Source organism: Oncorhynchus mykiss, chromosome 16 (assembly GCF_057628025.1).
Source record: "Oncorhynchus mykiss isolate SJ-2025 chromosome 16, ASM5762802v1, whole genome shotgun sequence".
Classification (NCBI taxonomy): domain Eukaryota; kingdom Metazoa; phylum Chordata; class Actinopteri; order Salmoniformes; family Salmonidae; genus Oncorhynchus; species Oncorhynchus mykiss.
The window spans coordinates 79,444,618-79,469,830 of record NC_143037.1 but is presented as its reverse complement, the minus strand read 5'-3'; the positions used below and the strand labels follow the sequence as shown (position 1 = coordinate 79,469,830).

Here is a 25,213-nt window from a genome sequence, read left to right as displayed (position 1 = left end):
ACTTATCCTCTGCAGCCGAGGTAACTCTGGGTCTCCCTTTCCTGTGGTGGTCCTCATGAGAGCCAGTTTCATCATAGCGCTTGATGGTTTTTGCGACTGCACTTGAAGAAACTGTCACAGTTCTTGAAATGTTCTGTATTGACTGACCTTCACGTCTTAAAGTAATGATGGACTGTCATTTCTCTTTGCTTATTTGAGCTGTTCTTGCCATAATATGGACTTGGTCTTTTACCAAATAGGGCTCTCTTCTGTATACCACCCCTACCTTGTCACAACACAACTGATTGGCTCAAATGCAATAAGGAGGAAAGAAATTCCACAAATGTACTTTTAACAAGGCACACCTGTTAATTGAAATGCATTCCAGGTGACTACTACATTAAGCTGGTTGAGAGAATGCCAAGAGTGTGCATCGAGGCAAAGGGTGGCTATTTGAAGAATTTCAAATATAAAATACATTTTGATTTGTTCACTACATGATTCCATATGTGTTATTTCATAGTTTTGTGTCATAGTTTTGTGTTTAAAAACTTCTTAAGGCTAGGGGGGGCAGTATTTTCATGTCCGGATGAAAAACGTGCCCAAAGTAAACTGCCTGCTACTCAGGCCCAGAAGCAAGGATATGCATATGATTGGTAGACTTGGATAGAAAACACTCCGAAGTTTCTAAAACCATGTCTGTGAGTATAACAGAACTTATTTGGCAGGTGAAACCCCGAGGACAAACCATCCAGGATTTTTTTTTTTTTAAGGTCACTCTCTTTTTAATGGGTTTCTATGAGGATCTACATTTCTAAGGCACTTGCTTGCAGTTCCTATGGCTTCCACTAGATGTCAACAGTCTTTAGAAATTGGTTGATGTTTTTCCTTTGAGAAATGAAGAAGCAGGGCTGTTCAGTCTGAGTGTCAAGTCTAGTGTACTGTTGGGGTGCACGACCTGAAAGCACGCTCCACTTTATTTTCGTCCAGTATTAAACACAGTTTATTCCGTCTCAAATTGTATAGATTATTTACGTGTAAAAACACCTAAAGTTGGATTAGGAAAGTTGTTTGAAATGTTTGGACAAAGTTTACCGGTAATTTATTAGATAATGTGTAGTCATGTTGGGCGAGTTGGAACCGGTGTATTTTCTGAATCATACGCGCCAAATAAATGGACATTTTGGATATATAACAACAGAATTTATCGAACAAAATGACCATTTGTGATGTTTATGGGACATATTGGAGTGCCAACAGAAGATCTTCAAAGGAAAGGCACGTTATTTCTGAGTGTCGCGCCTGGCGGGTTGAAATATAGTTGTCATGTGTTTGTTTGATGGGGTCCTCAGATTATAGTATGGTTTGCTTTCGCCATAAAGCCTTTTTGAAACCTGACACTGTGGCTGGAAGTTCATCTTTAAACAGGTGTTTAACACTTGTATGATTTTTTAATTATTATTATTATGAGTATTTCTGTTTTTGAATTTGGAGCGCTGCAATTTCACTGGGTGCTGTCAAATCAATCCCGTTAACAGGATTGGCGAGCGAAGGGATCACTAAGAAGTTAAGTGTGTGTGTGTGTGTGTGTCAGGGTTTGTGTTTAAATGTGTGTGTGTGTGTGTGTGTGTGTGTGTGTGTGTGGGTGTCAGGGTTTGTGTTTAAATGTGTGTGTGTGTGTGTGTGTGTGTGTGTGTGTGTGTGTGTGTGTGTCTGTGGGTGTCAGGGTTTGTGTTTAAATGTGTGTGTGTGTGTGTGTGTGTGTCAGGGTTTGTGTTTAAATACCTGGTGGACAGAGCATGTAAAGGTGGTGACCTTGGTTTCTGGGTCTTTCTTCAGAATGGCGTTCAGTTTAAGCTCCTCCCCCACAACGACCACCACACAGGTATACTGTTCCTCACCCTGAAGATGACAACACACCTGTCTCTGTCTCAGATACACCAGACAGTACAGATTATTCTAAATGTTTTAGTAACCCCCTAGATTAACCAGACAGTACAGATTATTCTAAATGTTTTAGTAACCCCCCCCCCCTAGATTAACCAGACAGTACAGATTATTCTAAATGTTTCAGTACCCCTAGATTAACCAGACAGTACAGATTATTCTAAATGTTTCAGTAAACTCCCCTAGATTAACCAGACAGTACAGATTATTCTAAATGTTTCAGTAACCCCCCTAGATTAACCAGACAGTACAGATTACTCTAATTGTTTCAGTAAACCCCCTAGATTAACCAGACAGTACAGATTATTCTAAATGTTTTAGTAACCCCCCCCTAGATTAACCAGACAGTACAGATTATTATAAATGTTTCAGTAAACCCCCCTCGATTAACCAGACAGGGCAGATTATTCTAAATGTTTCAGTAAACCCCCCTAGATTAACCAGACAGGGCAGATTATTCTAAATGTTTTAGTAACCCCCCCTAGATTAACCAGACGGTACAGATTATTCTAAATGTTTTAGTAACCCCCCCCCCTCCTAGATTAACCAGACAGTACAGATTATTCTAAATGTTTTAGAAACTCCCCTAGATTAACCAGACAGTACAGATTATTCTAAATGTTTTAGTAACCCCCCTAGATTAACCAGACAGTACAGATTATTCTAAATGTTTTAGTAACCCCCTAGATTAACCAGACAGTACAGATTATTCTAAATGTTTCAGTAACCCCCTAGATTAACCAGACAGTACAGATTATTCTAAATGTTTTAGTAACCCCCCTAGATTAACCAGACAGTACAGATTATTCTAAATGTTTTAGTAACCCCCCCCCCCCCCTAGATTAACCAGACAGTACAGATTATTCTAAATGTTTTAGTAACCCCCCCCCCTAGATTAACCAGACAGTACAGATTATTCTAAATGTTTTAGTAACCCCCCTAGATTAACCAGACAGTACAGATTATTCTAAATGTTTTAGTAACCCCCCCCCCCCCCTAGATTAACCAGACAGTACAGATTATTCTAAATGTTTCAGTAAACCCCCCTAGATTAACCAAACAGTACAGATTATTCTAAATGTTTTAGTAACCCCCCCCCCCCTAGATTAACCAGACAGTACAGATTATTCTAAATGTTTTAGTAACCCCCCTAGATTAACCAGACAATACAGATTATTCTAACTGTTTTAGTAACAGTACAGATTATTCTAAATGTTTCATGAAAATATTTATTGATTGATCACGTACTTATAAACCCTGAATGTGGCGTTATCTTTGTCCACATGTATAGTAAAAACATACCTGAAACACGTCCAGGTTCCTGCCCAGTAGGGTCAGAGGGGACAGGAAGCCCATGGGGACCAGAGGAGAACTCTGTAGAGCCCACACAAAGGGACACGAGTCTGCACCCCGCGGCTCCAACTGCTGCTCCTAGTGGTGGCAGGGGGGATATTAGATTGGAACGGAACGGCACAAAATGGAGAGAAGGAGAGGCTGTGTGTAGAAAACAACAATCAATGTTCAGTCAAAGTGCAGAGAGGACAGAGATGTTACTAAGGCCTGGTAGACAGGGTCTGGGGTTGTTACTAAGGCCTGGTAGACAGGGTCTGGGGTTGTTACTAAGGCCTGGTAGACAGGGTCTGGGGTTGTTACTAAGGCCTGGTAGACAGGGTCTGGGGTTGTTACTAAGGCCTGGTAGACAGGGTCTGGGGTTGTTACTAAGGCCTGGTAGACAGGGTCTGGGGTTGTTACTAGGGTCTGGGGTTGTCTTACCCACAGAGTTGTTACTAAGGCCTGGTAGACAGGGTCTGGGGTTGTTACTAAGGCCTGGTAGACAGGGTCTGGGGTTGTTACTAGGGTCTGGTAGACAGGGTCTGGGGTGTTACTAAGGCCTGGTAGACAGGGTCTGGGGTTGTTACTAAGGCCTGGTAGACAGGGTCTGGGGTTGTCTTAACCACATAGGTGTTACTAAGGCCTGGTAGACAGGGTCTGGGGTTGTTACTAGGGTCTGGGGTTGTCTTACCCACAGAGTTGTTACTAAGGCCTGGTAGACAGGGTCTGGGGTTGTTACTAGGGTCTGGGGTTGTCTTACCCACAGAGTTGTTACTAAGGCCTGGTAGACAGGGTCTGGGGTTGTTACTAGGGTCTGGGGTTGTCTTACCCACAGAGTTGTTACTAAGGCCTGGTAGACAGGGTCTGGGGTTGTTACTAGGGTCTGGGGTTGTCTTACCCACAGAGTTGTTACTAAGGCCTGGTAGATAGGGTCTGGGGTTGTCTTACCCACAGAGTTGTTACTAAGGCCTGGTAGATAGGGTCTGGGGTTGTCTTAACCACATAGTTGTTACTAAGGCCTGGTGGATAGGGTCTGGGGTTGTTACTAAGGCCTGGTGGATAGGGTCTGGGGTTGTTACTAAGGCCTGGTAGATAGGGTCTGGAGATGTCTTAACCACAGAGTTGTTACTAAGGCCTGGTAGATAGGGTCTGGGGTTATCTTACCACAGAGTTGTTACTAAGGCCTGGTGGATAGGGTCTGGGGTTGATACTAAGGCCTGGTGGATAGGGTCTGGGGTTGTTACTAAGGCCTGGTAGATAGGGTCTGGGGATGTCTTAACCACAGAGTTGTTACTAAGGCATGGTAGATAGGGTCTGGGGTTATCTTACCACAGAGTTGTTACTAAGGCCTGGTAGATAGGGTCTGGGTTGTTACTAAGGCCTGGTGGATAGGGTCTGGGGTTGTCTTAACCACAGAGTTGTTACTAAGGCCTGGTAGATAGGGTCTGGGTTGTTACTAAGGCCTGGTAGATAGGGTCTGGGTTGTCTTACCAGTGAGTTGTGTATGGTGTGCTGCCTGGGACAGCTGCTGTTGTTGTGGGTACACAGCCCACCCAGGACACACCAGTTGCATGGCCACACACTGCCCACACAAGCCATACACCTAAACACAGAGAGACATATGGATTTAGGTACTGTATGGGGTCTAATATACAGATTTAGGTACTGTATGGGGTCTAATATACAGATGTATATACTGTATGGGGTCTAATATACAGATTTAGATAGTGTATGGGGTCTAATATACAGATTTAGACACTGTATGAGGTCTAATATACGGATTTAGATACTGTATGGGTCTAACATATGGATTTAGATACTGTATGGGTCTAACATATCATGCAAAACGCAATATACCGCCAGTATTTCTGTATTTAAAAAAAGTTATACATCTTGAAAAGGTGATTGCTGACATGAGAAACACATAGACCCTATATCAACAACAACAAAACACATAGACCCTATATCAACAACAACACACGTTGACCCTATATCAACAACAGAACACGTTGACCCTATATCAACAACACACGTTGACCCTATATCAACAACAACAAAACACATTGACCCTATATCAACAACAACAACACACGTTGGCCCTATATCAACAACAGAACACGTTGACCCTATATCAACAACAACACACGTTGACCCTATATTAACAACAACACACATTGACCCTATATCAACAACAGAACACGTTGACCCTATATCAACAACAACACATATTGACCCTATATCAACAACAACAAAACACATTGACCCTTTATCAACAACAACAGAACACATTGACCCTATATCAACAACAACAGAACACATTGACCCTATATAAACAACAACAACACACGTTGGCCCTATATCAACAACAACAAAACACATTGACCCTATATCAACAACAACAACACACGTTGGCCCTATATCAACAACAACACACGTTGACCCTATATCAACAACAGAACACATTGACCCTATATCAACAACAACAAAACACATTGACCCTATATCAACAACAACAACACACATTGACCCTATATCAACAACAACACATATTGACCCTATATCAACAACAACAGAACACATTGACCCTATATCAACAACAACAACACACATTGACCCTATATCAACAACAACACATATTGACCCTATATCAACAACAACAACACACGTTGGCCCTATATCAACAACAACAAAACACATTGACCCTATATCAACAACAAAACACATTGACCCTATATCAACAACAACACACATTGACCCTATATCAACAACAACACACATTGACCCTATATCAACAACAACACACGTTGGCCCTATATCAACAACAACAACACACATTGACCCTATATCAACAACAACAGAACACATTGACCCTATATCAACAACAACACACGTTGACCCTATATCAACAACAACAACACACGTTGGCCCTATATCAACAACAACAAAACACATTGACCCTATATCAACAACAACAGAACACATTGACCCTATATCAACAACAACAAAACACATTGACCCTATATCAACAACAACACACGTTGACCCTATATCAACAACAACAAAACACATTGACCCTATATCAACAACAACACGTTGAAAACACGTGTGTGTACGGTGTGTGTGTATGTGTACGGTGTGTGTGTGTACGGTGTGTATGTGTGTGTGTGTGTGTGTATCTCTTACGGGGAGGTGGTGTTGAGTCGCCCCACAGCTCGACAGTCGTAGAAGATGATGTCACTGCTAGAGATGGTCACGTCTCTGAACATCACAGACACACGTAGGGACACGTGGTCTACAGGGACAGGATACACGTTAACATTCAGAACAGGGACACGTGGTCTACAGGGACAGGAGACACGTTAACATTCAGAACAGGGACACGTGGTCTACAGGGACAGGAGACACGTTAACATTCAGAACAGGGACACGTGGTCTACAGGGACAGGAGACACGTTAACATTCAGAACAGGGACACGTGGTCTACAGGGACAGGAGACACGTTAACATTCAGAACAGGGACACGTGGTCTACAGGGACAGGAGACACGTTAACATTCAGAACAGGGACACGTGGTCTACAGGGACAGGAGACACGTTAACATTCAGAACAGGGACACGTGGTCTACAGGGACAGGAGACACGTTAACATTCAGAAACTTTTTCCACTTTGTTACGTTACAGCCTTATTCTAAAAATGGATTGAATGCAATCTACACACAATACCCCATAATGACAAAATGAAAATAGGTATTTAGAAAAGTGAGCAAAAATAAACGTATTTACATAAGTACTCAGACCCTTCACTGTGAGACTTGAAATTGCGTTCAGGAGTTTCCTGTTTCCATTGATCATCCTTGAGATGTTTCTACAACTTGATTGGGGTTCACCTGTGTTAAATTCAATTGATTGGACATGATTTGGAAAGGCACACACCTGTCTATATAAGGTCCTACAGTTGACAGTGCATGTCAGAGCAAAAACCAAGCCATGAGGTTGAAGGAATTGTCCATAGAGCTCCGAGACAGGATTGTGTCGAGGCTGAGATCTGGGGAAGGGTACCAAAACATTTCTGCAGCATTGAAGGTCCCCAACCACACAGTGACCTCCATCATTCTTAAATGAAGTTTGGAACCACCAAGACTCTAGGTTCCTAGAGCTGGCCGCTCGGCCAAACTGAACAATCGGGGTGACCAAGAACCCATTGTGAACCCAATGTTCACTCTGGCAGAGATCTAGACTTCCTCTGTGGAGATGGGAGAACCTTCCAGAAGGACAACCATCTCTGCAGCTCTTCACCAATCAGGCCTTTATGGTAGAGTGGTCAGATGGAAGCCGCTCCTCAGTAAAAGGCACATGACAACCTACTTGGAGTTTGCCAAAGGGCACCTAAAGGACCCTCAGACCATGAGAAACAAGATTCTCTGTTCTGATGAAACCAATATTGAACTCTTTGGCCTGAATGCTAAGTGTCACGTCTGGAAGAAACCTGGTATCATCCCTACAGTGAAGCATGGTGGTGGCAGCATCACTACGGTGAAGCATGGTGGTGGCAGCATCACTACGGTGAAGCATGGTGGTGGCAGCATCACTACGGTGAAGCATGGTGGTGGCAGAATCACTACGGTGAAGCATGGTGGTGGCAGCATCCCTACGGTGAAGCATGGTAGTGGCAGCATCATGCTGTGGGGATGTTTTTCAGTAGCAGGGACTGAGAGACTAGTCAGGATCGAGGGAAAGATGAACGAAGTAAAGAACAGAGAGTTCCTTGATGAAAACCTTCTCCAGAGTGCTCAGGACCTTAGACTGAGGCGAAGGTTCCCCTTCCAATAGGACAACGACCCCAAGCACACAGCCAAGACAAAGCAGGAGTGGCTTTGGGACAAGTCTCTGAATTATTTTTAAAATACCTTGGCAAAAATGTCTAAAACGTGTTTTTGCTTTGCTATTATGGGGTAATGTGTATAGATTAATGAGGAAAACAAAACTGTTTAATCCATTTTAGAATAAGGCTGTAACCTAACAAAACGTGGAAAAAGTCAAGGGGTCTGAATTCCCTTCCGAAGGCACTGTATCACACATCCGACTTGTTTTGATGCTGGACAGAAAAAAATAACGTTAAAGAATGAATAACAATCCCAGTTCTCTTTATAATAGGGCTACTGTTCACAGAGAGGCGTGTACCTCCCGCATCAGAGGGGCGTGTACCTCCCGCATCAGAGGGGCGTGTACCTCCCGCATCAGAGGGGCGTGTACCTCCCGCATCAGAGGGGCGTGTACCTCCCGCATCAGTGGGGCGTGTACCTCCCGCATCAGTGGGGCGTGTACCTCCCGCATTAGAGGGGCGTGTACCTCCCGCATCAGAGGGGCGTGTACCTCCCGCATCAGAGGGGCGTGTACCTCCCGCATCAGAGGGGCGTGTACCTCCTGCATCAGAGGGGCGTGTACCTCCTGCATCAGAGGGGCGTGTACCTCCCTCATCAGAGGGGCGTGTACCTCCCTCATCAGAGGGGCGTGTACCTCCCTCATCAGAGGGGCGTGTACCTCCCGCATCAGAGGGGCGTGTACCTCCCGCATCAGAGGGGCGTGTACCTCCCTCATCAGTGTAGTCAGGCTCAGAAACTGATCTCACAGTGACATCAACAAAGAAGCACTTTACCCTATGCCTGAAATTCAATGATTTCTGTATTGAGAAAATAAATGATCATATGATGAATGTGATTAGCCGTTTGGGATGAAAGATGGCTCTGCAGTGGACAGCTGCCGTTGCTTTCTGACCTAGTCTGCTAATTTTGTGTTGTTTTTTTTTTCTTTACGCTGATCTTAACTTTCTTAAGTAAGAATGGTCTAGCATACAGGCAGTTATGCAAATCTGTGGACACCAGTCCAGATTTTGACGGCAATGTTACGAAAAATAGACTTCAAGGACATAACTCAATGCTGCAATGATGAAAACATGATGAGGTGAGAAAAACCCATCTAAAAACTAAACCAAAGAGTTCTGCACCAAATGATCCTGAAAAATAAATGGTATATTCTGTAATCAGTCAAAGAAATTGCCTCTTCAAGGAGCCTTCCGACTGGTGGTCTTGTTAGCACGGTCGCAATATTGGAGATACCTTGGTGAGATCTGCCCCCTGAAACCACTCAAGACACTTGACTCCCTATCCCAAATGGTGAACTACAAACGTGTCTCATGCGCACAGTGTAATAGCTCTATAAAAACATCCTTCTTCAGACACCCACATACAGGTCGAAAGATCCCTGTTAGAGGCACACCTCATGCAAGACCTGGAAAGAATCTATCTCATCACCTGTTCATGTGGAAAAAGTAGAACACACACACGTAGGACAAACGAAAAGACAACTAAAACAACGCATAGCTGAAAATGCAGCTCAATCAGGTGTGAGAACATTGACTGTCCAGTAGCAGCTCACTTTGTTGAAGCTAACCATCCCATCTCCTCCTTCCTCAAATACACAGGCGTTGAGCTTGTTGCTCCACCAAGGAGAGGAGGTAACATCAAGATCCTTCTACTACAAAGGGAGGCTTACTGGATATCCTTCCTAAAAACATTGACCCCTAGTGGTCTGAATATTGACTGTTGACTGTTGATGATGCTTATTATGCATTATGGTTGAACCAAAAGATTACATCGATGTTGTTGCTATTGGAAATATTTAAATATATAGGTGATGAATGAAATGAAACAATAATGTTAGCATTAGCATCAACACACAATGGCATAATATATTCAATATGCTGTGGGCGATTGTCTTTTAACAGTTTCACTCAATTAATTTTGGTCAACCTAGCAATTGTGACACAGCCCTCACTATAGTCAACATAACCTGCTTCAAGCTTCTGCTACACACACATATATATACACACATTTATATATATACATACACACACACATACAGTGGGGCAGAAAAGTATTTAGTCAGCCACCAACTGTGCAAGTTCTCCCACTTAAAAAGATGAGAGAGGCCTGTCATTTTCATCAACTATGATAGACAAAATGAGAAAAAATACGTAACTTCTTCTGGTGTCCTTTGACAGCTCTTTGGTCTTGGCCATAGTGGAGTGTGACTGTTTGTGGTTGTGGACAGGTGTCTTTTATACTGATAACAAGATCAAACAGGTGCCATTAATACAGGTAACGAGTGGAGGACAGAAGAGCCTCTTCAAGAAGAAGTTACAGGTCTGTGAGAGCCAGAAATCTTGCTTGTTTGTAGGTGACCAAATATTTATTTTCCACCATAATTTGCAAATAAATTCATTAAAAATCCTACAATGTGATTTTCTGGATTTTTTTTCTCATTTTGTCTGTCATAGTTGAAGTGTAGCTATGATGAAAATTACAGGCCTCTCTCATATTTTTAAGTGGAGAACTTGCACAATTGGTGGCTGACTAAATATTTTTTGCCCCACTGTATATACATACATACACACATATACATACACACACAGTTGAAGTCGGAAGTTTACATACACCTTAGCCAAATACATTTAAACTCAGTTTTTCACAATTTCTGACATGTAATCCTAGTAAAAATTCCCTGTCTTAGGTCAGTTAGGATCACCACTTTATTTTAAGAATGTGAAATGTCAGAATAATAGTAGAGAGAGTAATTTATTTCAGCTTTTATTTCTTTCATCACACTCCCAGTGGGTCAGAAGTTTACATACGCTCAAATAGTATCCTGGTAGCATTGCCTTTAAATTTAACCTCCATTTGGCCAATCAGACCATAACTCTATCTTCTTGCTACCTGCTTACATGCAAAAAGTCAAACAGGAAGTACCAGTGACGCGCTTCATACAGAAGTGGTCCGAGGAAGCGGTTGCTAAGCTACAGGACTGTTTCACACAGACTGGAATATGTTTCCGCGATTCATCCAAGTACACCACATCAATCACTGGCTTCGTTAATATGTCAGTTGACGTCGTTCCCACAGTGACCGTACGTACGTACATACCCCAACCAGAGGCCATGGATTACAGGCAACATCCGCAGCATAAAGCATAAAGACTGCTGCCGCTTTTAAGGAGCAGGACACTAATTATAAATCACGCTACGACCTCCGACGAACCATCAAAACAGGCAGAGCGTCAACACAAGACTAAGATCAAATCCTACTACGTCGGCTCTGACGCTCGACGGATGCGGCACGGGTTTGCAAACTATCACGGATGACCTCGTAGCTACGAGCTACGTGCACATCGACATGTTCTTTTTTACTCGCTAATGTTCTACATTTCGTATTTATTCTTTGTGTCATTATTTCAACATCTTTAACTGCAGTGTTTGTACTGTTCACTGTTTAGTTCCAGTGACACGTTCTCTGGAGCAGGGGAGACGTGTTCTCTGGAGCAGGGGAAACGCGTTCTCTGGAGCAGTGGAAACGCGTTTTCTGGAGCAGGGGAAACGCGTTCTCTGGAGCAGTGGAAACGTGTTCTCTGGGGCAGTGGAAACGTGTTCTCTGGAGCAGTGGAAACGCGTTCTCTGGAGCAGGGGAAACGCGTTCTCTGGAGCAGGGGAAACCTGTTCTCTGGAGCAGTGGAAACCTGTTCTCTGGAGCAGTGGAAACGCGTTCTCTGGAGCAGGGGAAACGCGTTCTCTGGAGCAGTGGAAACGTGTTCTCTGGAGCAGTGGAAACGTGTTCTCTGGAGCAGTGGAAACGTGTTCTCTGGAGCAGTGGAAACGTGTTCTCTGGAGCAGTGGAAACGTGTTCTCTGGAGCAGTGGAAACGCGTTCTCTGGAGCAGTGGAAACGCGTTCTCTGGAGCAGTGGAAACGTGTTCTCTGGAGCAGTGGAAACGTGTTCTCTGGAGCAGTGGAAACGCGTTCTCTGGAGCAGTGGAAACGCGTTCTCTGGAGCAGTGGAAACGTGTTCTCTGGAGCAGTGGAAACACGTTCTCTGGAGCAGTGGAAACGCGTTCTCTGGAGCAGTGGAAACGTGTTCTCTGGAGCAGTGGAAACACGTTCTCTGGAGCAGTGGAAACCTGTTCTCTGGAGCAGTGGAAACGCGTTCTCTGGAGCAGTGGAAACGCGTTCTCTGGAGCAGGGGAAACCTGTTCTCTGGAGCAGGGGAAACGCGTTCTCTGGAGTGATGAATCACGCTTCACCATCTGGCAGTCCGATGGACAAATGTGGGATAAGGCGGATGCCATAAGAACGCTACCTGCCCCAATGCATAGTGCCAACTGTAAAGTTTGGTGGAGGAGGAGGAATAATAGTCTGGGGCTGTTTTTCATGGTTCGGGCCCCTTAGTTCCAGTGAAGGGAAAGCTTAAACGCTACAGCATACAATGACATTCTACAAGATTCTGTCCTTCCAACTCTGTAGCAACAGTTTGGGGAAGGCCCTTTCCTGTTTCAGCATGATAATGCTCCCGTGCACAAAGCGAGGTCCATACAGAACTGGTTTTGATATCAGTGTGGAATAACTTGACTGGCCTGCACAGAGCACTGACCTCAACCCCATGGAACACCTTTGGGATGAATTGGAACGCAGAACGGCAAGCCAGGCCTAATTGCCCAACATCAGTGCCCGACCTCACTAATGCTCTTCTGTCTGAATGGGAAGCAAGTCCCTACAGCAATGTTCCAACATCTAGTGGAAAGGCCATCCCAGAAGAGTGGAGGCTGTTATAGCAGCAATGTTCCAACATCTAGTGGAAAGCCTTCCCAGAAGAGTGGAGGCTGCTATAGCAGCAATGTTCCAACATCTAGTGGAAATCCTTCCCAGAAGAGTGGAGGCTGCTATAGCAGCAATGTTCCAACATCTAGTGGAAAGCCTTCCCAGAAGAGTGGAATCCTTCCCAGAAGAGTGGAGGCTGTTATAGCAGCAAAAGGGGGACAAAGTCCATATTAATACCCATGATTTTGGAATGAGAAGTTCGACGAGCAGCTGTCCACATACTTTTGGTCATGTAGCGTATCTATACCTAGAACAATACAGTGCCTTGCGAAAGTATTCGGCCCCCTTGAACTTTGCGACCTTTTGCCACATTTCAGGCTTCAAACATAAAGATATAAAACTGTATTTTTTTGTGAAGAATCAACAACAAGTGGGACACAATAATGAAGTGGAACGACATTTTATTGGATTTTTCAAACTTTTTTAACAAATCAAAAACTGAAAAATTGGGAGTGCAAAATTATTCAGCCCCTTTACTTTCAGTGCAGCAAACTCTCTCCAGAAGTTCAGTGAGGATCTCTGAATGATTCAATGTTGACCTAAATGACTAATGATGATAAATACAATCCACCTGTGTGTAATCAAGTCTCCGTGTAAATGCACCTGCACTGTGATAGTCTCAGAGGTCCGTTAAAAGCGCAGAGAGCATCATGAAGAACAAGGAACACACCAGGCAGGTCCGAGATACTGTTGTGAAGAACTTTAAAGCCGGATTTGGATACAAAAAGATTTCCCAAGCTTTAAACATCCCAAGGAGCACTGTGCAAGCGATAATATTGAAATGCAAGGAGTATCAGACCACTGCAAATCTCCCAAGACCTGGCCGTCCCTCTAAACCTTCAGCTCATACAAGGAGAAGACTGATCAGAGATGCAGCCAAGAGGCCCATGATCACTCTGGATGAACTGCAGAGATCTACAGCTGAGGTGGGAGACTCTGTCCATAGGACAACAATCAGTCGTATATTGCACAAATCTGGCCTTTATGGAAGAGTGGCAAGAAGAAAGCCATTTCTTAAAGATATCCATAAAAAGTGTTGTTTAAAGTTTGCCACAAGCCACCTGGGAGACACACCAAACATGTGGAAGAAGGTGCTCTGGTCAGATGAAACCAAAATTGAACTTTTTGGCAACAATGCAAAACGTTATGTTTGGCGTAAAAGCAACACAGCTGAACACACCATCCCCACTGTCAAACATGGTGGTGGCAGCATCATGGTTTGGTCCTGCTTTTCTTCAGCAGGGACAGGGAAGATGGTTAAAATTGATGGGAAGATGGATGGAGCCAAATACAGGACCATTCTGGAAGAAAACCTGATGGAGTCTGCAAAAGACCTGAGACTGGGACGGAGATTTGTCTTCCAACAAGACAATGATCCAAAACATAAAGCAACATCTACAATGGAATGGTTCAAAAATAAACATATCCAGGTGTTAGAATGGCCAAGTCAAAGTCCAGACCTGAATCCAATCGAGAATCTGTGGAAAGAACTGAAAACTGCTGTTCACAAATGCTCTCCATCCAACCTCACTGAGCTCGAGCTGTTTTGCAAGGAGGAATGGGAAAAAATTTCAGTCTCTCGATGTGCAAAACTGATAGAGACATACCCCAAGCGACTTACAGCTGTAATCGCAGCAAAAGGTGGCGCTACAAAGTATTAACTTAAGGGGGCTGAATAATTTTGCACGCCCAATTTTTCAGTTTTTGATTTGTTAAAAAAGTTTGAAATATCCAATAAATGTCGTTCCACTTCATGATTGTGTCCCACTTGTTGTTGATTCTTCACAAGAAAATACAGTTTTATATCTTTATGTTTGAAGCCTGAAATGTGGCAAAAGGTCGCAAAGTTCAAGGGGGCCGAATACTTTCGCAAGGCACTGTATGTATTTGCCGTCAATAGGCCGGGGGTCTAAGTGTGGCACCTGGCCGTGACTGAAAAGTCATGTGATAACCTGCCTGTCTTGGACTAAAGTCTGTCATGGTATTGTATCTCAACAAGGCTAACCTGGAAAAATAATCAAATATATAAAAATAAAATATTTACAGATATATTTTTATATAAAACTTTAAATAAAATGGCCGCTTACCACTTCCTGGTGGGCTGGGTGGGAGGAGCTCAGGCTGGGGTGATTGACAGGTTATGGTGGTTCCCGTAACGACAGCTGGTTGAGGGGCGAGGGTTCCAAAGGAGCAGGACAGAGACTCCTCCTCCTCTGACAGGGTGGGCAGCAGGGCCACAACAAGAGAAACCTGGGAGAGGAAACAACAAGGAACTTTAACTCAACTATGTGTGGAGTAAGCTGAAGTAAAAGCACCTTTTTCTTCTCAGTCAGTCTCAACCTGTTTCTACGTAATCATCTCATGCCATGTTTTTACTCCAGAATGACATTTCACTGATAAATATTTTGAGTAAAAACAAGGCACGAGTTGATATATCGTTGTATTGATTGGCTAGAGAAGTTACCTGGTTTGTCAGGTCTTAATGAGACACTGATTTTCCTGAATCAAGAACAGCAATTAGAGGAACAATATTTGGAGTACCCCGACTTTATTCAATACTATACTGCCACAGTTCCCCCACCCGAGTTACTATACTGCCACAGTTCACCCACCCGAGTCACTATACTGCCACAGTTCCCCCACCCGAGTCACTATACTGCCACAGTTCCCCCACCCGAGTCACTATACTGCCACAGTTCACCCACCTGAGTCACTATACTGCCAAAGTTCACCCACCTGAGTCACTATACTGCCAAAGTTCACCCACCTGAGTCTCTATACTGCCACAGTTCACCCACCTGAGTCTCTATACTGCCACAGTTCACCCACCTGAGTCACTATACTGCCACAGTTCACCCACCTGAGTCACTATACTGCCACAGTTCACCCACCTGAGTCACTATACTGCCACAGTTCACCCACCTGAGTCACTATACTGCCACAGTTCACCCACCTGAGTTTCTATACTGCCACAGTTCACCCACCTGAGTCTCCTCCTCTCTGCTTTGGATGGCAGGCTCCAAGCTCTGGACAGTCACACACTGGTTGGCAGGCTGGTTGGCAGGCTGGTTGGCAGGCTGGTTGGCAGGCTGGTAGCTCCACAGCCAGTGGTTGGCTTGACCCTCACGACTACACTCCATTCGACGACTACATCTGAATAAAGGAAAATAAACACAGGTTACCATGGAGACAGCAGAGACTGTGTTCTAGTCTGGTTGTTAACACAGATGACCATGGAGACAGCAGAGACTGTGTTCTGGTCTGGTTGTTAACACAGATGACCATGGAGACAGCAGAGACTGTGTTCTAGTCTGGTTGTTAACACAGATGACCATGGAGACAGCAGAGACTGTGTTCTGGTCTGGTTGTTAACACAGATTACCATGGAGAAAGCAGAGACTGTGTTCTAGTCTGGTTGTTAACACAGATTACCATGGAGACAGCAGAGACTGTGTTCTGGTCTGGTTTATCCACTGTGGTACCAATAAGATAGGTGATGCTGTAATGTGTTCTGTGTGGGTGTACAGTACCTTCCCTCCAGGACACACCAGCCACAGTGAGGGTCTCTGATAGACAGACAGGACTGGCAGTCAGGCTGTTGTTCACACTGAGATACAGACACCTTGGACACCTGAGAGAGAGACAGATTAGTTCTCTACATTATCAACTCTACAGATCTCAAGTCAAGATAAGACAAAAGACATCAGGTCTGTTCTCCACATGGAACTAAAAGACATCAGGTCTATTATCCACATGGAACTAAAAGACATCAGGTCTATTATCCACATGGAACTAAAAGACATCAGGTCTATTATCCACATGGAGATAAAAGACATCAGGTCTATTATCCACATGGAACTAAAAGACATCAGGTCTATTATCCACATGGAACTAAAAGACATCAGGTATGTTCTCCACATGGAACTAAAAGACATCAGGTCTATTATCCACATGGAACTAAAAGACATCAGGTCTATTATCCACATGGAGATAAAAGACATCAGGTCTATTATCCACATGGAACTAAAAGACATCAGGTCTATTATCCACATGGAACTAAAAGACATCAGGTCTATTATCCACATGGAACTAAAAGACATCAGGTCTATTATCCACATGGAACTAAAAGACATCAGGTCTATTATCCACATGGAGATAAAAGACATCAGGTCTATTATCCACATGGAACTAAAAGACATCAGGTATGTTCTCCACATGGAACTAAAAGACATCAGGTCTATTATCCACATGGAACTAAAAGACATCAGGTCTATTATCCACATGGAACTAAAAGACATCAGGTCTATTATCCACATGGAACTAAAAGACATCAGGTCTATTATCCACATGGAACTAAAAGAGGAGACATCAGGTCTGTTCTCCACATGGAACTAAAAGACATCAGGTCTATTATCCACATGGAGATAAAAGACATCAGGTCTATTATCAACATGGAACTAAAAGACATCAGGTCTATTATCAACATGGAACTAAAAGAGGAGACATCAGGTATGTTCTCCACATGGAACTAAAAGACATCAGGTCTATTATCCACATGGAGATAAAAGACATCAGGTCTATTATCCACATGGAACTAAAAGACATCAGGTCTATTATCCACATGGAACTAAAAGAGGAGACATCAGGTCTGTTCTCCACATGGAACTAAAAGACATCAGGTCTATTATCCACATGGAGATAAAAGAGGAGACATCAGGTCTATTATCCACATGGAACTAAAAGACATCAGGTCTATTATCCACATGGAACTAAAAGACATCAGGTCTATTATCCACATGGAACTAAAAGACATCAGGTCTATTATCCACATGGAACTAAAAGACATCAGGTCTATTATCCACATGGAACTAAAAGACATCAGGTCTATTATCCACATGGAACTAAAATACATTTCCCAAATGTCAAAACTAAGAGATATTTTCCTGAACTTTCTGGACTAAAAACACTGTCTAATCTCCTGCACTAAAAAACACTGTCTAATCTCCTGCACTAAAAAACACTGTCTAATCTCCTGGATTAAAAACACTGTCTAATCTCCTGCACTAAAAAACACTGTCTAATCTCCTGCACTAAAAAAACACTGTCTAATCTCCAGAACTAAAAACACTGTCTAATCTCCTGCACTAAAAAACACTGTCTAATCTCCAGAACTAAAAAACACTGTCTAATCTCCTGGATTAAAAACACTGTCTAATCTCCAGGACTAAAAAACACTGTCTAATCTCCTGCACTAAAAACACTGTCTAATCTCCTGCACTAAAAACACTGTCTAATCTCCTGCACTAAAAAACACTGTCTAATCTCCTGCACTAAAAACACTGTCTAATCTCCTGCACTAAAAAACACTGTCTAATCTCCTGGATTAAAAACACTGTCTAATCTCCAGGACTAAAAAGCACTGGGCTATGGTAGTGGTACTGAGGTCTACCTTGCCATCAGTGAGGATATAGAGGGGCTAAGGGTTAGGGTCTAAGTGTAGGGGATAGGGTCTACCTTGCCATCAGTGAGGATATAGAGGGGCTAAGGGTTAGGGTCTAAGTGTAGGGGATAAGGTCTACCTTGCCATCAGTGAGGACGTAGACATTCTGTCCAGACTGGTCCAGTAGTAGGTCAGCGTTGACTGGACTGTCCTGGTCCACCAATACACTCTGATACAGAGTGGGTCTAGGGGTAGTGGCTAGGGGTTAGGGTCTAGGGGTAGTGGCTAGGGGTTAGGGTCTAGGGGTAGTGGCTAGGGGTTAGGGTCTAGGGGTAGTGGCTAGGGGTTAGGGGCTAGGGGTTAGGGTCTAGGGGTAGTGGCTAGGGGTTACCTTGCCGTCAGTGAGGACGTAGACATTCTGTCCAGACTGGTCCAGTAGTAGGTCAGCGTTGACTGGACTGTCCTGGTCCACCAATACACTCTGATACAACGTCCCCGTTGTGTCAGTCTGGAGAAATACCTGGCCCGGAGAAACAAGGACAATATTTACTCTCTCTTTCACACACACACACATCTGTAATTTACACAGTCATGTCTCAACGGACTGGTGTTGGTGTGTATCGCAGCATTGGGCATGGACAGCACTGCTCAGCTCAGCGTGTTTGGATGAAAATCTGTTGCCATTAGATGCAATCTAGAGGGGAAAGAAACGCACACCTATTTAGGTGAGGTGCTGGCTAGTGGAGTAGAACACTTCACATAATAAAGGAGAGCAGGGCCTCCCAGGCGGGAGGTCACGTTACCTAGCTCGAGTCGGCTCACGTTACCTAGCTCGAGTCGGCTTACGTTACCTAGCTCGAGTCGGCTCACGTTACCTAGCTCGAGTCGGCTCACGTTACCTAGCTCGAGTCGGCTCACGTTAGCTAGCTCGAGTCGGCTCACGTTAGCTAGCTCGAGTCGGCTCACGTTAGCTAGCTCGAGTCGGCTCACGTTACCTAGCTCGAGTCGGCTCACGTTAGCTAGCTCGAGTCGGCTCACGTTACCTAGCTCGAGTCGGCTCACGTTAATAGGTTCTCAGATGTTTTCCGGACACTACAACCAAAGATGCTGTATAAATTAAGATAGTTCACTCAGGCCCCTATAGCATTGAAATAGCCAGTTCCTGTCTACTTAAGGGGGTGGCTCTCCCATAGACAACAATATGATAGCAGCTGGATCTGGTCTACTTAGTTCATTGACTTTTATTGAAACAGAAGAAGAAAAAAAATTGAGGGAGTTGGATGTCTCACTTCCTCTTCCATCTCTGTCGAGAACACTTCATATTCTGTAATTCCGTACCTTTGTAACAGTATATTCGAGGAGCTTTGCGTGGAGATACACAGATCTCAGTAATGTAACAAATGTTTTCCTACCCCCCATGGCACTACTATCCTATGGGCCCCTGTGAAGAAATGTAGGGAATAGGTGCCATTTGGCACACAACCCTCCTCACAGTGCTGGCCCACAATGCACTGCACATGACATTCCCTCTGGGGCCAGTAACCAATCAGCAGTCAGAACATGTCCTACTGCGTTGCCTTCGGACATCACACACACACCTCCTGCGTTAGGAGAAGCTGGGGTAATCCGTTCCCCTTCTGTTACCCCTTCTGCCCCGGGGTAAGACGCCTCCGCGCTAGATACAAACACAAACCACCGCGATGTGGACACGTGATCCACCCCTCCCATATTATCCCCCTCCTACCCAGGATGCACAGCTTGTGCCCAAAACACTTACAGACTGCTCTACACATGCCACAGGCGCATCAATACAATCACTATTTACATACACATCAACATTAGGGAGACCTGGCTGGGAATATCTTGCAATGAAAACTACTAGGAAAGTTTTTCAGTTGAAATTACATGGGGGCTAGGGAAGGCCGGGAACCCCACCCCCACAACCAATCAGGCACCCCACAACCAATCGGGCACCCCACAACCAATCGGGCACCCCACCCCCACAACCAATCGGGCACCCCACAACCAATTGGGCACCCCACAACCAATTGGGCACCCCACAACCAATTGGGCACCCCACAACCAATCGGGCACCCCACAACCAATCAGGCGCTACTTTAGACCAGTGTCCATTGGGCTCTGTGTGTGATTAGGGAGTGCGTTGTTAGTGTGTGTGTGTGTGTGTGTGCGGCTGTGTGTGTGCGGCTGTGTGTGTGGCTGTGTGTGTGTGGCTGTGTGTGTGTGTGTGTGTGTGTGTGTGTGTGTGTGTGTGTGTGAGTGATTAGGGAGTGTGTCGTTAGTGTGTGTGTGTGTGTGAGTGGTTAGGGAGTGTGTGAGTGGCTGTGTGTGTGTGTGTGTGTGTGTGTGTGTGTGTGTGTGTGGCTGTGTGTGTGTGGGAAGGTATCTATCCTGAGGACTGGCAGGCAGCACTAGGCATTGTGGGGCTGAGCAGGATCTGGTTTCATCAATAATTCACATTAGCAACATGTTTCATGTTAATTAACTCTCTGTGGAACTGCCTGTTGGAACAGTGGTAGTGGTTAACACAGTACTAATGAAGAGTGTAGCTCAGGGGTGGGCAGCCGGCCCCGGTTTCTAATGAAGAGTGTAGCTCAGGGGTGGGCAGCCGGCGTGGGCTCCTAATGGAGATGAAAGTAGGTGGGAAATCTTTCCTGCCAAGGGCTGTTCCACACGCCTTTTATCCAAACCATTGGACTCTACTACCCCGCCCCCCACACACATACACTGCTGCTGTAGCTGCTCCAAATACACTGTATATAGCCATGTTATTACCTGGTACTCCCTGTATATAACCATGTTATTACCTGGTACTCCCTGTATATAACCATGTTATTACCTCCCTGTATATAGCCATGTTATTACCTGGTACTTCCTGTATATAACCATGTTATTACCTGGTACTCCCTGTATATAACCATGTTATTACCTCCCTGTATATAGCCATGTTATTACCTGGTACTTCCTGTATATAACCATGATATTACCTGGTACTTCCTGTATATAGCCATGTTATTACCTGGTACTTCCTGTATATAGCCATGTTATTACCTGGTACTTCCTGTATATAGCCATGATATTACCTGGTACTTCCTGTATATAGCCATGTTATTACCTGGTACTTCCTGTATATAACCATGTTATTACCTGGTACTCCCTGTATATAACCATGTTATTACCTGGTACTCCCTGTATATAGCCATGATATTACCTGGTACTTCCTGTATATAGCCATGTTATTACCTGGTACTTCCTGTATATAGCCATGTTATTACCTGGTACTTCCTGTATATAACCATGATATTACCTGGTACTTCCTGTATATAACCATGATATTACCTGGTACTTCCTGTATATAACCATGTTATTACCTCCCTGTATATAGCCATGTTATTACCTGGTACTTCCTGTATATAGCCATGTTATTACCTGGTACTTCCTGTATATAACCATGATATTACCTGGTACTTCCTGTATATAACCATGTTATTACCTCCCTGTATATAGCCATGTTATTACCTGGTACTTCCTGTATATAACCATGATATTACATAGTACTTCCTGTATATAACCATGTTATTACCTGGTACTTCCTGTATATAACCATGATATTACCTGGTACTTCCTGTATATAACCATGTTATTACCTGGTACTTCCTGTATATAACCATGTTATTACCTGGTACTTCCTGTATATAGCCATGATATTTTTCCTCATCATTATTATTATTCACTGTGTCAAGTCACTTTCTATTTGATCTGTTTTATCTTTAACTCTGTAATGTTGGAAAAGGACCCGTCAGTCAGTCACTAAGTCTACACCTTCATTTGTAGGCTACAGTCATAGTGTTATGTAGCTGAAAGTCTATATCAGGGCTGCCCAATCCGCCTGCTGACAGTCTATATCAGGGCTGCCCATTCCGCCTGTTAACAGTCTATATCAGGGCTGCCCAATCCGCCTGCTGACAGTCTATATCAGGGGTGCCCAATCCGCCTGTTGACAGTCTATATCAGGGCTGCCCAATCCGCCTGCTGACAGTCTATATCAGGGGTGCCCAATCCGCCTGTTGACAGTCTATATCAGGGGTGCCCAATCCGCCTGTTAACAGTCTATATCAGGGCTGCCCAATCCGCCTGTTAACAGTCTATATCAGGGGTGTAATGTAATACAATTATTCTAGCTCTGTCAAGTTGGTTGTTGATCATTGCTAGACAGCCATGTACACGTCTTCGCCATATATTTTCAAGTAGAATGAAGTCAAAACTGTAACTAGGCCACTAAGGAATGATGTCTACTTGGTAAGCAACTCCAGTGTATATTTGGCCTTGTGTTTTAGGTTATTGTCCTGCTGAAAGGTGCATTTTTCTCCAAGTGTCTGTTGGAAAGCAGACTGAACCAGGTTTTCCTCTAGGATTTTGCCTGTGCTTAGCTCTATTCCGTTTCTATCGATGACAAGCATACCCATAACATGATGCAGCCACCACCATGACTGATAATATGAAGAGTGATATTCAGTAATGTGTTGTATTGGATTTGCCCCATAAAGAACGAAGTTAATATGGCAATTTATTTGCACTTTTACTTTAGTGTTTAGGAATATTTATATTCTGTACAGGTTTACTTCTTTTCACCGAGTATGGATTAACGATGCTGTTGATCCATTTTCTCTCATCACAGCCGTTCAACTAACTAGTCACCATTAGGTATCTGTAGCCTGTATCTTTGTAGTGACTGGTTGTATTGATACACCATCTACAGTGTAATTAGTAACTCCACCATGATCAATGCTTTTATATTTCAAATTCAGGCCGTAACACAACAAAATGTGGAAAAAGTCAAAGGGTGTGAATACTTTCTGAAGGCTCTGTAAATACACTAGACATAATATCTTATGGAGAACGTGTGACGGAGAACGGGTGACGGAGAACGGGTGACGGAGAACGGGTGACGGAGAACGGGTGACGGAGAACAGGTGACGGAGAACGGGTGACGGAGAACAGGTGACGGAGAACGGGTGACGGAGAACAGGTGACGGAGAACGGGTGACAGAGAACGGGTGACAGAGAACGGGTGACGGAGAACGGGTGACAGAGAATGTATAATGGAGAACGGGTGACGGAGAACATGTGACGGAGAACGGGTGACGGAGAACGGGTGACGGAGAACGGGTGACGGAGAATGTGTAATGGAGAACGGAGAACATGTGACGGAGAACGGGTGACGGAGAACGGGTGACGAAGAACGGGTGACGGAGAATGTGTAATGGAGAACGGAGAACATGTGACGGAGAACGGGTGACGGAGAACGGGTGACGGAGAACGGGTGACGGAGAACGGGTGACGGAGAACGGGTGACGGAGAACGGGTGACGGAGAACGGGTGACAGAGAACGGGTGACGGAGAATGTGTGACGGAAAACGTGTGACGGAGAACGTGTGACGGAGAACGTGACATAAGCTTTAAAAAAAGCACCCGACAGCCGCTGGCTGCTGATAAGCTTTCTTGACTTGGACATAATGTTTTTGCCAACACCTTTAACCAACTAAACAGCTGCTCTTAGTGGCAATGTGGTTCCAACTAATAGGCTACGTTGAAGTGTAAACTCTATCATCCAATTAGAATGTGGGGAGGTCAACATAATTTAAAACTAAATCTACCAAAATCTATTCATTTTAAAATGTTGATAACTTTGCCTTGCCTTTATCAATCACCTGATAAGGTGTTGTGAAAAAATAAATACATTGCTAACATATGATGGTAGTCCCTGGGTTGCCTGGGAGGAGATCCCTGAGCTGGAAAAGGATGAAGATCCCTGATCTAGAAAAGGATGAAGATCCCTGATGTAGAGTATCATGTGCAGCAATGGAGGCTCCAAACAGGAGGAAGGGGAGGACCAGCCTCAGTGAATTTCATAAATATAAAAATTGTGAAACATTTAAAGTTATCCTTTTTATATAAAACTATACTAAATATAGTCACGTCACCAAATCATTTATTTAAAAAAACTTTGTTTTGCAAAGAAGGTCTACAGTAGCCTCAACAACACTCTGTAGGGTAGCACCATGGTGTAGCCGGAGGACAGCTAGCTTCCGTCCTCCTCTGGGTACATTGACTTCAGTACAAAACCTAGGAGGCTCATGGTTCTCACCCCCTTCCATAGACTTACACAGTAATTATGACAACTTCCAGAGGAAGCCCTCCAACCTATCAGAGCTCTTGCAGCATGAACTGACATGTTGTCCACCCAATCAAAGGATCAGAGAATAATTATAGTACTGAAAGCATAGGCTACAGCTAGCTAGCACTGCAGTGTATAAAATGTGGTGGGTAGTTGACTCAAAGAGAGAGACAATAGTTTTTAAATAAATATATTCCGAAATGATGGAGAAGCAGAGAAAGTCATTTTTTTCAATTTCACTTACTTAGCTAGTAAACGCAGCTAGCTAGTTTAGCGCACTGAAACACCCTGCCGCAGCCATCCATTCTTGTCCCCCAGCAATGCGATGGTGTGTGTGCCTCTCGTTTAATGTGTGTGTGTGTGTGTGCCTCTGTGTGTGTGTGTCCGTGCGTATATACCTTGTGCAGCCATCCTTTCTTGTCCCCGAGCAGAGCGATGGTGTGGCCGGCCTCGGTAGTGGTGGTGACCGCGGTGAGTAGAGTGTCCCTGGTCAGAGAGGGGGTGGCTGACAGGGGAACAGCAGAGGCGATGGGGCTGGGGGTGTGTTCCCCTCCACACGGGTACTTCTTTAACGAATCCTAAAGAAAATAAGAGTTAGAGGTGATTGGTTGGTTGATT

The 25,213-nt window shown here is 44.2% G+C and overlaps 1 protein-coding gene across 3 annotated transcripts in view; it reads right to left on the bottom strand.

Moving 5' to 3' along the window:
* LOC110491187 (plexin-B3) overlaps nt 1-25,213 on the bottom strand; it is a 168,489-nt gene that overhangs the window by 77,284 nt on the left and 65,992 nt on the right. For all 3 annotated transcript variants that reach the window (XM_090204046.1, XM_090204048.1, XM_090204047.1), the window contains exons 4-12: nt 24,994-25,173; nt 18,791-18,919; nt 16,490-16,590; nt 15,944-16,112; nt 15,047-15,209; nt 6,442-6,550; nt 4,750-4,861; nt 3,229-3,357; nt 1,765-1,881 (exon numbers count right to left, since the gene is read on the bottom strand). In XM_090204046.1, the coding sequence (XP_090060172.1) occupies nt 1,765-1,881; nt 3,229-3,357; nt 4,750-4,861; nt 6,442-6,550; nt 15,047-15,209; nt 15,944-16,112; nt 16,490-16,590; nt 18,791-18,919; nt 24,994-25,173 (1,209 nt within the window). The remainder of the gene's footprint in view (nt 1-1,764; nt 1,882-3,228; nt 3,358-4,749; nt 4,862-6,441; nt 6,551-15,046; nt 15,210-15,943; nt 16,113-16,489; nt 16,591-18,790; nt 18,920-24,993; nt 25,174-25,213) is intronic.